This window comes from Lissotriton vulgaris, chromosome 8 (assembly GCF_964263255.1).
Source record: "Lissotriton vulgaris chromosome 8, aLisVul1.2, whole genome shotgun sequence".
NCBI classification, from domain to species: domain Eukaryota; kingdom Metazoa; phylum Chordata; class Amphibia; order Caudata; family Salamandridae; genus Lissotriton; species Lissotriton vulgaris.
The window spans coordinates 463767888-463780051 of NC_141696.1; the positions used below are offsets into that span (position 1 = coordinate 463767888).

Sequence of the window (12164 nt, forward strand, 5' to 3'; positions counted from 1 at the left end):
ATGGGTTTGAGTCTGTATGAGGTTGTGTTTGGTCGCCCGGCAAATATTTGGGGCGTACCAAGACCAACGAGGTTCAGTGACCTCGAGTATCCTGTGTTGCTTGACTACTTGCGTGAACTGACAACTAAAATGAATGTTTTACGCCAACAGGTGCATGACAGCCTTCCACAAGCTGCAGAAGATCCAGGCCATTCTATTGAACCTGGATCGTGGGTTTTTGTACGTAACTTCCAGCGGGCCAAGAACGAACAGCCCCGTTGGATGGGGCCTTACCAAGTGTTCCTGTCAACAAGATCTGCGGTCCGAGTGCGAGGCAAGCGAAACTGGATCCACGGATCCCACAACAAGAGGGCACCTTTGCCCTTGCCATACGATAAGTGGGTCCAGGAGGGACTTGCAGTCTCTGAAACAGAAGTTGTCCCACGGTTTATACCGTTCAGTGATGCTCGACTGATTGGAACAAACTTAGAGAAAGAGAGCAACAGGATGTTGCAAGAATCCGTACCTCCTGCAGATCGATTGGACACTACAGAGCCTCATCTTTTGTTTGTTGATCAAGAATTAGCTGGGAAGAGCCGCTATAATCTGAGACCAAGAGTTACGGACAAATAATAAAGACTAATATAGGTTGATGATTTTTTTCTGTTTGCAGGTTAACTCTCCACCAAGGATCTACTCATTTTTGTTTTTCTTGAACCGCCATCCGGTTCTTGCTGCTAGGGTCGCGGTTGCCGTCAGTCTTTGAAGTGCAAGCCTGAGACACTAGGTCGAGGGTTCTGTTGGCCCAAGGCAGCCTTCCTGGGTTAGCAGAGGCATTCCTGAGCAGAATCAACCTACCACCGCAGGCAGCACATTTAGTTTAGGATGGATTTCTTTGAGTTGGAGAGACCTGTACAGACACTGACTTTTAGAAAACGAATATGTAAAATAATATCGAAGAAAAGTTTTTGGATACCATGTTTATTTTTACTATTGAGCTTCATGATATTTATAGCTGGTTATGTAACATTTGCTTTTAAAATGACGTCTAATCCCACTGTGCAACCTACACCTTCACCTACTATTTCTTCCCATTCTTTTCATCCTTTGCCTGAGCATGAGGTAGTTAGACGATTGGAATTTGCTAACAATTCCTTCATCCAACTTTTGCACCAACACCAGTTAGTGATGAACACGACAAACTGTTGGATTTGTGGTTTGATGCCTCATACAACCGATAAGGGTATTCCTTATTTAGTTTTGCCCTTTAGTTTAAATGGTTCGATTTGGGCTTATAGAACGATGTTTATCTATGCCCATAGTGTCTACCCCCAACGTTCATTGAAAGACAACCCGAAGAATAGCGCTATAGTTAAAGGCATTGTCGACATGATTAGAGGGATTAGCTCGTATGAGACTATTCCGAGAGATGAGACACTAGCCTACATTGGTTGGAACGTTACTGGATATGGAGTTAGTCTGAGTGTTAACCAGCGAGCGAAAAGTTCTCCACCGATTTGGATAGTGCCCCATCAGGGCCACTATTATCTGCAGGGCAATGGCAAGAATCCGAAGGCTCAGTTAGGGAAGAGTGTTTGCACTGAGACTTATGTATGTGCGTCTCAGTCTTCCCCAGCGTTCTTAGCTGCTAAGGGTACCTACTTTGTTTGCTACGACAAAGCGTATACATGGTTGCCCCCTGACTTCTCGGGCACATGTTTTGTTTCCTTTCTGTTACCACCCACTTTTACAGCTGCGGCAGATTACCATAAGACGAGAGTTGGTAGAGGTGTCTTTAGTCAAGATGACACTGCAGGACAAGAATTGGGAGATTTCTTTAAGGGTTTTCTGCCGTTCTGGGGACCTATGGCTAACAGTAGGAATATTCGCCAGTTGACGAGAGTGGTTGAGTCCACCATAGTCGAAACTGCCGGTGCCCTTGGTAACTTGACTGCTGAGCTCCAGTCGGATAGACTCATGACACTTCAAAATAGAGTTGCCCTTGATGTTATATTAGCAGATCGAGGTAGAGTTTGTAAGCTGATTCAATCGAGCTGCTGCGTTTTCATTCCAGACAACGCTCCATCAGTCTTCCAGGCCATTTCCAAATTGCATAAAATCTCCGATTCTGTCCATCTGGACAAAGGAGATTGGTCGTTAATGGGATGGTTATGGGGATTGATATCCACTTGGGGTTGGAAGATTTTGATGGTCATTGGGATGGTCTTAGCAATCCTTTTCATGTTCTGTCTCTGTGTACAGTGTGCTCCAGCTATTTGTGGCCTCTGTGCTACTTCGTGTGCAAGGGGACCTGTCCAGAGAGAGGTACTAAGTAATAGGATGATGCTACAGCAACATATCGATGATCTGATGAATATAGATCCGGATTCAGATTAACATGGGTTTGGGTCTGTTGCCTATGTAAGGGCAAAAGGAGGTCTGTGGTTCCGTGGTTCGCGAACTGGGTTCTATGGCTCCGAACCCGTTCAATAAAGATCGTCGGAAATGGACGATTTTGGTGTCAGCAGACCGCAAATGGCGAGTGTAGCTTGTCTGAGTGTTTTCGTATGAATCGATATAGGAGAACACGTCGTATTCAAGGATTTAGTTTGATCCTCCGGGTTCCATTTTGTATACGGCAGCCATTTTGTGTGGTTGCCCTAACATAGGTCCGATGACTGTGGCTGAACGAGTCCTTGAGACACGTACACCTTAGCTGACTTCTGGGTGACCTGGCTGAACTGACTCCTTGCCCGAGGCTGACCTCGCTGAGCCAGTTCCTTGTTCAGCAGCTGGTCTGATTAAGATCAAAGAGCAGGACGTGCCCGAGTTTATGGTACACTGCTCCCACCTTTCTATCTCCTTTCTAATCTGTTTCTGCCTTTCCTTTACGACATAATCATTGATTTGGGTTGAAGGTTTTATGATGGGTTTGTCCGGCCTGATCGAACAGGAAACTTGGAATTTGCTTGGTCATTTCTGGTGGGCTGGACAACGGAAGATGGGATTGTCTGAGATTGTCGTCATACGCTACTTTCAAAATGTTACACTGTCATTGGTCAGTTTGTATGTACCGAATGTTAATTTGAAATGTTGCCTGAGGCTTGATTTTTGGCATAAAAGACCATGCTCCGCTTACTGAATTTGTGCAGTCTCTGGCGAACCACCCGCGTGTGCTTCGTAGATCTCTGTTCCTGGTTGCAGCCAATAAACTTTGGTCTTTGAGGTCATCAAGAAGTATCCCCTGTCTCTGTTTGCCAAGACAGGGGAACTCGAAGGTATCAGGCGTTCTACCTGACGCCGCTGGGTTCTAAAACCCGGTCCTTCAGAGCAAACATGCCCTTTAATCTCTAAAAGGTTTTTGAATAAAACATTCAAACAATATCGCATAGATCTCCTGGCACATAATCCTGCTTTGGGAAAGTTGAGAAATAGATTACTGGAGGTCAAGGATAATTATCATTTTGAGCAATTCCTGGATGACATCCAGCCCTTACTTGCGAAGAAACTTTATGTCCAATTCAGACATGGAACACTCCAAGTTAGGTCAGTCACCAATAAGTGGTTGAATGTACCTCCTGCAGCCCGTACATGCCCAGGGTGTGAAAGTAGTGAGGAGACGGATCTCCATGTTCTGCTCTTTTGCCCTTTATACTCTAAGGAAAGAGCTAAATGGATTGGACAATTATGCAAGAATACGGGTCTCAGGGATTACAGGGAAGTATATAGAATCCTAAAATATGACACTTCCCCCTTGATTGTATTCGTGACCTCCAAATATCTCCTGTCTATGTGGTGCTCTAGAAGCGCGAAGATAAAAAATGCCAAAATGTGAGACCTTTGTTATTGCTTATATCTCATTTGGAATCTTTTAAAGAAGGGTGGGAGTGGACCTCCTAAATTCTGTTAGGGGATTTTAATGTTTTCGACGCCATACCCTAAAATTCTTTTATGTATACTGTGTTTAGCATCATGTTTACATTGTACCTCTTTTAAATTTGGTATATTTTGATTATTTACAAATTGTATATATGTGCTTTTATGGCTTTTAGCCGATAATAAAGCTTTTTGACTGACTGACAACTATTACACTCTCACACCTTGCGCCGTTCACGCTGTCCACAATTGTCACTTCCGTCGCCACTTATGTCACTTGCACATACCGAGCACCAAGTGCAATTCAGGTTGTTTATTGATTCATTTTAGTACAGTGCTGCTATAACTGTATTCCCTATCTTTGCTTAAATTACACGATGCAATGAGCACGATCTAAAATGATTTTAGTCTCCTTATTTCCTTACTAGTAATGCTTTTAGCATACATGTTTAATTGCCTCTATAATACCACCTGTTGGGATATTGTCTGTTCATTCTATCCTTCCACCCAGATCCCAACCTGGTTTATGGGTCATACTCCTTTAGTATTTTACTGCAATGTAAAAAAGGCATGTTGTGCAGGGGGGTCTTTCAGTCCGCCGGGCTCCCCCCCACCATCCTAATATGGCTGGGGGAAATGGTAGGTGGGCGGGGAGGGATTGCGGGTGGATCGCCACCACCATACGGGCAGTGGCGATCCGCCCGCTATAGTAATAGACCCCTTAGTATGATTATAACACCTGAAATTGAGATTAAAAATGTATTCAAAGTTATTTAATTTAAATATATGGATTGTGGGGCCCAAAACGACCTGCTATGTATTTCTTCACAAAGATACATAGAAAAGCTCAAATCCCAACTGGATGACCCATAATATGTGAGATTGAATCATCAAGCACCAACTAAGGTAAAAAGTGGATGGAGCATATATGAATTTAACAAAAACAATTACAAATAGCCTCCCTTGAAGAAAACTTTTTACAATTTTATAAAATGAATCAATGTTGAAAGATAGCAATTGTACACACGATTCAAGGTGGAAGAGTATGCAATCAACAAGTGATTTTGAGAAAGAAGCATTTTGCGTTCATTAATTGGAGACATTAAATCATTGACTGCACGTGGACAATGAGTTATTCTATATTTTATGATTAAGGATTGTGGAATCATAGGCCAGCGTGATTAGATTACAGCTATCTAGGCTCACAGGTAAAATGTCAATACTAATATTATCTTTTCGTGGGTTAACAAGCGATAAAGGTACAAGCAGGTGTAGTTTTAATACACTTGGTCAAGTAAAATGCAGTAATTCCCTTGTGTGGAGTCCCTTGTTTCCCCATCGCCTCTTGTTTTTGTCTATTATTTTTCCTGCCTATTTAGTTTTGGGGTGTAAACCCCGTGTATCTCCTTTGTACACTTCTCTTCGCTCCCTTTGTTATATTTACTCTACTTCCCTGTCTCCTCCTTTTTATATTTTTCTATTTTGCTTTTTCTTTTATCTGTTGAGGGATAATTCCCCCTTTTCCCTCTTTTCCTTTTCTGTTTTATCCTCTTTCCTGTTTTCTTTTTCTTCTCCCTCACTTTGGGGCACATTAGGAAAGTCCGCCCGCCATCTGACCCAAAAAGGGACTGCCCGCCATAAGGGCGGGGGTCCCGTTTGGGCCATTAGGATGCGCCCACCACAGTGGCGGGCGCACCCCGCATTTTTCAGCACCGCCCGCCGCAATGCTAAAAATACACGTCATGCAGTTCAATACACAACGTGACAGGCACTGCATGGTGCCTGCCACTTTGTGTATTGAAATGCAGGGGGGTACCAAAGGAACCCCCCTATGTGCACCCCGCACCACCCAGAATCCCCAGGGGCCTGCAATGGCCCCCGCAAGTGATTCCAGCATGCCTTTCTGTGGCGGCAACGCCACCACGGAAAGGCATTTGTCCGCCTCTATCAAGGCGACCGGGCGGAAAAGAGTTTTCCGCCCAGTATATACACATAATATGGTGGCGGTATCTGTTAGACACAGCAACCATATTAAAAATCTTTTCCGCCCGGTCGACTTGTCGACCGGGCGGAAAAGCTGTGGACGGTCTTTCCGTCTGCTGTGGTCCCCCCCGCCATAGTAATATGGCAGGGAAAATGGGTGGTGGCGGGGACGGATATCCGGCGGGTCGCCACCACCATGCGGGCAGTGGCGATCCGCCCGACATCCTAAAGGGGCCCTATATGTTCAATTTTCTGTAGCGTAGTTTAACTTCTGTCGGGGTTCTGTCATTTTGAAAGTGTTGACTTTTGAAGTGACAGTTTCTACGTTTTGAGAAAATATTACAAGAGCATCGGGTTAGACATGATAATCTCCAGGATCCATACCTAACATTACTGTTCTTTGATTCTACCAATGTGGATAAGAGAAAAATTAGCCTGTGATGAGACAGGAGTTTCTCCAAATGTGTCAAAACTAAACGGATTGAATTACATTTTCTTTTGTTTGTTTAAGCCCTCCCGGAGAGTAATGAAGAAGAGCACATTGTGGCAGACATCATGCAAAGGCGCTTCTTCCCTGCTCTGATCAACAACATCCCATGGGAAGGTTTTCATTTTGCGGGAGAAGCAATCCAAATTTCAGAAGCAACTGACTTTTATGGAGCCACTGTCTGGCCATCGGTAATTACAGTTTGATAATATTTCTAATATAAGCCTTTTATGGTTCTCTTGGTTGCATAGGCCGAGAATGTTCCCTGCTACACAGAGTTAGTCACTAATGTTGGTTTTCAATCCTCTGAATGGAGGAGTGATTAGGAGAATTAGGTATTAATCATGCTAAGTAATGCAGAAATGTGTGAGGTTTTAGTTCTGCTATTAGTTGATCTAAACAGTATGTATAAAGGTTATGTATTGCCTATGGTGATGTGTGTATTTTTATGTATGTAAGTATGTGTGGATTGGAAATTATAAGGAACAATGGGAGATATTCACAAGGAAGTGGCAGAGAGAGACGTTAGCCTTCTTAGCTTAACGCCTCTCTCTGCCACTTCGGAAACACAAGGCTGCACCATATTCACAAGGATATGGTGCAGCTTTGCATTTCCCCTGCGATCCCCTGCGATGGCGCTAAGTTTCACAACTTAGCGCCAACTCAGGCACCCTTGCACCAGAGTGCAAGGGTGTCTGCAAGCAGCAAAGTTTGTTTATGTACAGGAAGGTGTCCCGTCCTGCACATAAGCAAACCTAAAATGCCAGTTTGTAACTTACATGAGCGCTGCTTCATGCACTACACATGCAAGTTACAAAACGGCATTAGAAAAAGAGGGTTGTTTATGTACAGGAAGGGACACCTTCCTGCACATATACAAACCATGGCATTTTGCTTTTTCCATGTGTGCTGCACAAAGCAGCACACATGGAAAAAAGCAAAAACGAGGAGAAATAAAGCATTTCTCCTCATTTCGCCAACTTAAGACCAGGGTTTTTTTGCCTTACTTTTGGCGCTGCCTCCTATTTACGCTGCCCTTGTGAATAGGGGGCAGCGCCAGAATGGGTATTGCGGTGGAACGCCCACCACAACACCCACTGCATGCCCCTTTCATGCTAAACACAGTGTGAAAGGGGTCCTCATTCACAAGGCAGCGTTAAGCCACGTTAAGTGGCTCATCGCTGCCTTGTGAATAAGGCGAGGCCCCTAGCGCCAGTGACGTTGTGATGGCAATAGGGGCTTGCTAATATGCCCCAATATTTTCAGTAAAGCAAAGGAGCATTGTACTTAAAGAGAGAAGAAAGAGGCAAGGTCATGTTCAGGTGAGCAGAAGTTTTAGGAATATCTCCCTACTTTACATGCTACTTCAGCCTCCCGCAATACACACCTAATTAAACAGTTTATATTGTAGTGTTCTTTTAACATCATCTATTCAGCAAAAAAATACTTGAATGCTTGCAGCCTTGGTAAACTATGTAGCTGTAGTTCACTTCTCCTTCGTAGGAGATGTACCAGGCTGAGCATTTACTGCAGATCTCTATGTACCCTCCATGATACACGTTTGAATCTCAACAGGGCTTAATCAGTATTTCATTCTTACGGTCTCAAATAATGTAATATCTTTCAGCTGGGTAGTAATACTTAATATTGTGCCTTAACTGTCCGTTATATGGATGCTGTGCCAACCAGAGTTATGTGCTATATTACGCATGGGGTCTCAACTTTAGTCCTTTTGCAGACATAGAACTATTTTCGACTCTTGAGGGCAACTGCAGTAGTATGCAGACTGGAAGGGCTATGATGTGCACAAGAACTCTCAGGAACCAGCAGTTTGCACATGCCCTTAGAATCCTAGCCAAGCACTAATTCTCTTTTCTTAATAACCCAGGACCAGCATTCAGGATGGGGGTAGGGGTTGTTGTACCCGGGGAAAGGCGCTGAGAGGAAATTGAAGTGTCAGGATTATGCTTTGGAGTTTGAAGATTATGGAGACTAGGAATATGGTGATTAAGGTGAAAGGTTAACGATCAATTTTTCTCAATTTAGTAGGAGTTGCTGTCTCTTTGACTCTGTCTGTGGGTCAGCTCTGGCCTATCACCATAAGTAGACACACAAATAAATTGCTCACTGCCTGGTACCTGTATGCTTTGCTGTAGTTCTCTGCCACTGCTTAAAGTTGGTCACCCTTCCTTTCCATCCCATATATTTATTTTGTTTTCCCTTTGTCAGTCGCTCGATACCTTATTCCTCTTACCTAATTAGGCAGGCTTTGTGGTATCTTCACTTCTTCCCTGTTTAGGGACTAGTGATGATATTTATTGCTTCATCTGGTTGTTGACTCTGTCTGTGGGTCAGCTCTGGCCTATCACCATAAGTAGACACACAAATAAATTGCTCACTGCCTGGTACCTGTATGCTTTGCTGTAGTTCTCTGCCACTGCTTAAAGTTGGTCACCCTTCCTTTCCATCCCATATATTTATTTTGTTTTCCCTTTGTCAGTCGCTCGATACCTTATTCCTCTTACCTAATTAGGCAGGCTTTGTGGTATCTTCACTTCTTCCCTGTTTAGGGACTAGTGTTGATATTTATTGCTTCATCTGGTTGTTTAGAATGCCTACTAGTCATCCACAGTGATCATCATAGCCGCATTAGTGGAAGTACTGGTGAGAATATTAATATTTGGGAATTTGTATTGCTGATGCTATATCTTCACAGTGTGTGGCATTCCTATGCGATTAAACCAATTACGAAAGGTACTTTTCCTGTCAGAAAATAGGAGGAAGAGGCAAAATGGTGGACACGAAATGGGGAGGGAATCCTAAGGAGTGTTTCTTTTTGCCCTCACAAATCCCTGGGGTTGTCATGCTTAATCATTAGGCTTTTGCTCCTCGTAGCACCGGTACTGCAATGTCCTATGTGTCCCCCGAAGGGTCAATTTAGGGGAGATCTTTTGTTTTTACTCCATATGGTGAAAAGTTTTAAATTAGATGTCTTCACACACACTACCACCCCACACATCTAGGTTGCCCTCAAACTTCACTTTTCAACATATGGCTTAAAAACAAAAGATTAGTACGTCCTTTAATTGGTTTGACAATAACTTTCACAGCCCAGGTACTGGACCTTCGTTGGCTACAGATCCCCTCTGTTTTCCTTTTTTTTGGATTCATATGTGATTGTTATCTTCGTTCAACATATCTGTGTGTAATGAATACATACATATCTCTTAAATGCCATCCAACATGACAAAGGTCTGGCGCTGAAACTTTTCAGACAAACCCCCAGTCACAGATCAGGGTTAAATCCATCATCATTCTTTAGATCACTTTGCCACCCCAGTTCGGACCCATCCATATGCAAATCAGTCTTGACCCTGTTCTTCATGTGAACAGCCCATACCGAACTGCCAAGCCAGGTGTTCCCTGGACCGGAAACAAGTTCCCTGGGACCGTTTTTGGGGTAACACTCCTCATCAGCCAGGCTACCTTGAATCTAGTGGCAAAGTGAGCAAGGGACTCACATCTGATCATACCCTGAAAACTTAGCATGAACAAAGCAAACACAAGGAGATGATGAACGGAGCGTTGAAACTTTTCAGATACTCACCCCCAGTCACAGATCTGGGTGAATTCATCATTGTTCTTTAGCTCACTTCGCCACCCCAGTTCAGACCCATCCATATGCAAATCAGTCTTGACCCTATTCTTCATGGGAACAGCCCAGTCAGAACTGCCAAGCCAGGTCTTCCCTGGACCAGAAACAAGCACCCTGGGACCGGTTTTGAGGTAACACCCCTCATCAGCCAGGCTAGCTTAAATCCAGTGGCAAAGTGAGCAAGGGATCCAAATCTGGGTATATATCCTGCCAACTTACGGCAAACAAAACAAACACAAGGAGATGATAAACGGAGCACTGAAACTTTTCAGGCACTCACCCCCAGTCACAGATCTGGGTCCCACTTACATCTTGTACGCCACCCATCACAAGGAAGGTATCATCGCACCATTAATCGAGACCTGAAGAGATTCTCAAGCAGTTGTATTTTCTCTCTCTCTCTCCCTTCACTATTCTCCCCTTCCAGCCAACTGTGTTTGAATTGTACATCGGTAAGACGTATGACAGTGAAGGGAGGTTTAGGTTCATGTCGAATTCACACCGCCTCGGTCCTTGACTCTATGTGGAAGTTAATGGTAAATGGAGAAGACTAGATTTCACAGCTATTTGTTTTTATACACCATCCAGACTTCATAGTGAGACTCTTGTTGAACTCATCTCCATTCAAGCAGTTCATATCTTGGGTGGAGACATCAATGGTGTTATGTGTGAAGTGTCTCACATATCAACTAAGAGACCCAATGTATGGAAAACCAAAGACGAGCATGATAAGCAGCACACCTACATTTCCAGAGCACATTTCTCTATCTCTAGGCTAAGTTATTTGTTTCTTCTCAACATTAAAGACCCCTTTGTGGACGGCATTGAATATCAGTGCAACAGCATTTCAGATTACTATGAGCAATGAAAGGCATATGATGATTTACAGTGATACACTGCGACTGAATGCATGGAAACTCAAGGACCAGGAGACTGATGACTAGTTACATGAAGTCGTGACACACTGCTCAGGTAGATTACAAGCCAAATCTGATGCATACTAAAGTATGGGAAGCCGAAAAAACTGTTTTTCAGAGACACATGTTTGCATGCGTTCCATACAAGAGGTGACTTTGGAGTGAAATGGTTACAATGACTGTGGAAGCGCTCCTGAAATCGGATCACGCTCACTTGTAACCATGTGATCCACACGGTATGTGTTTGCTAGACTGCAGGTGTGAAGACCTTTAGACAGTGATGACAGAAGCAGTTAGAGAGCCCTATGTTGAAACACAAAGTAAGCTGTGCAAGGCTGGGAAGAAGTCTTTGTTCAGCTTCTTGAATATATCAATACATTTGTTGTGTTCATTCTGATGTACATATACTGGGAGGTGTGGCGCAGCGGCCTGAGCAGCTCACTTGGGAGCGAGTGGCTCATGGTTCGGTCCCCAGCGGCAGCTCAGTTCAGCATCATGTGACTCTGGGCAATATCTCACTTTATCTCCTCGACGACCCCAGTTCCTTAAAACCCCCCAGTGGGTGATATGCTCACCTTTACAAATAGGAGTTGTTATTATTAGGACATGTCAATGAATATGTGATTATGATATGGGAAGGGGCTACTACTATAACTGATTGGAAATATGTGTTAACCAATAAAACTCCCTATGAATAGGCAGAGCATTAGATGAGGTCGCACACTGAAAGAATTTCAGGCCATGGGACTGGAGGGGCAATTCCAAGTTTGAAGTTTTTGACCAGTTGAAATCCAAATTTGAATGACAGAATATTCAAATACATTCATGTCAGACATGTAGTGACTTCATATAATGCTGGCCAGGGAGGCATCATGGAGTACTCTCAAGTGGAAAGCAGGCTGTTACCTGAAGAACTCATTTTAACAGTTGATTTCATTGGTATTTGCATCTCTTAAAAATAGATTGCTGTACTGCCATGGGCAACAGTGGGAGGGAACTTGTGGTTTCTGAAAAAAGTGGTAGAAGACATTTGCACAACCAAGTGAGGTTGACATACAAGCAATAGTAATTTGACACGGTGGTTTCCAGTGCTCAGCACCGGCACATAATTGTCGGTACCTGCAAATATGACACTGTGCCACATGTTGACAATTTCATTTAGAGATGAGCACTAAAACAAGTGTTTATTATAATTTTTTACTGGGGAAAAAGTCAAGGTTATGCTAGATGAGATGGTTAAGGGAGGTGTGAATCAGCCAGTGGAAGT

At 43.6% G+C, this 12164-nt stretch overlaps 1 protein-coding gene across 2 annotated transcripts in view; it reads left to right on the plus strand.

Moving 5' to 3' along the window:
• Nucleotides 1-12164, plus strand: part of LOC147697178 (methyltransferase-like protein 21E) — a 269840-nt gene that overhangs the window by 138706 nt on the left and 118970 nt on the right. For both annotated transcript variants that reach the window (XM_086934236.1, XM_086934237.1), the window contains exon 3: nucleotides 6350-6516. In XM_086934236.1, coding sequence (XP_086790362.1) covers nucleotides 6350-6516 — 167 coding nt within the window. The remainder of the gene's footprint in view (nucleotides 1-6349; nucleotides 6517-12164) is intronic.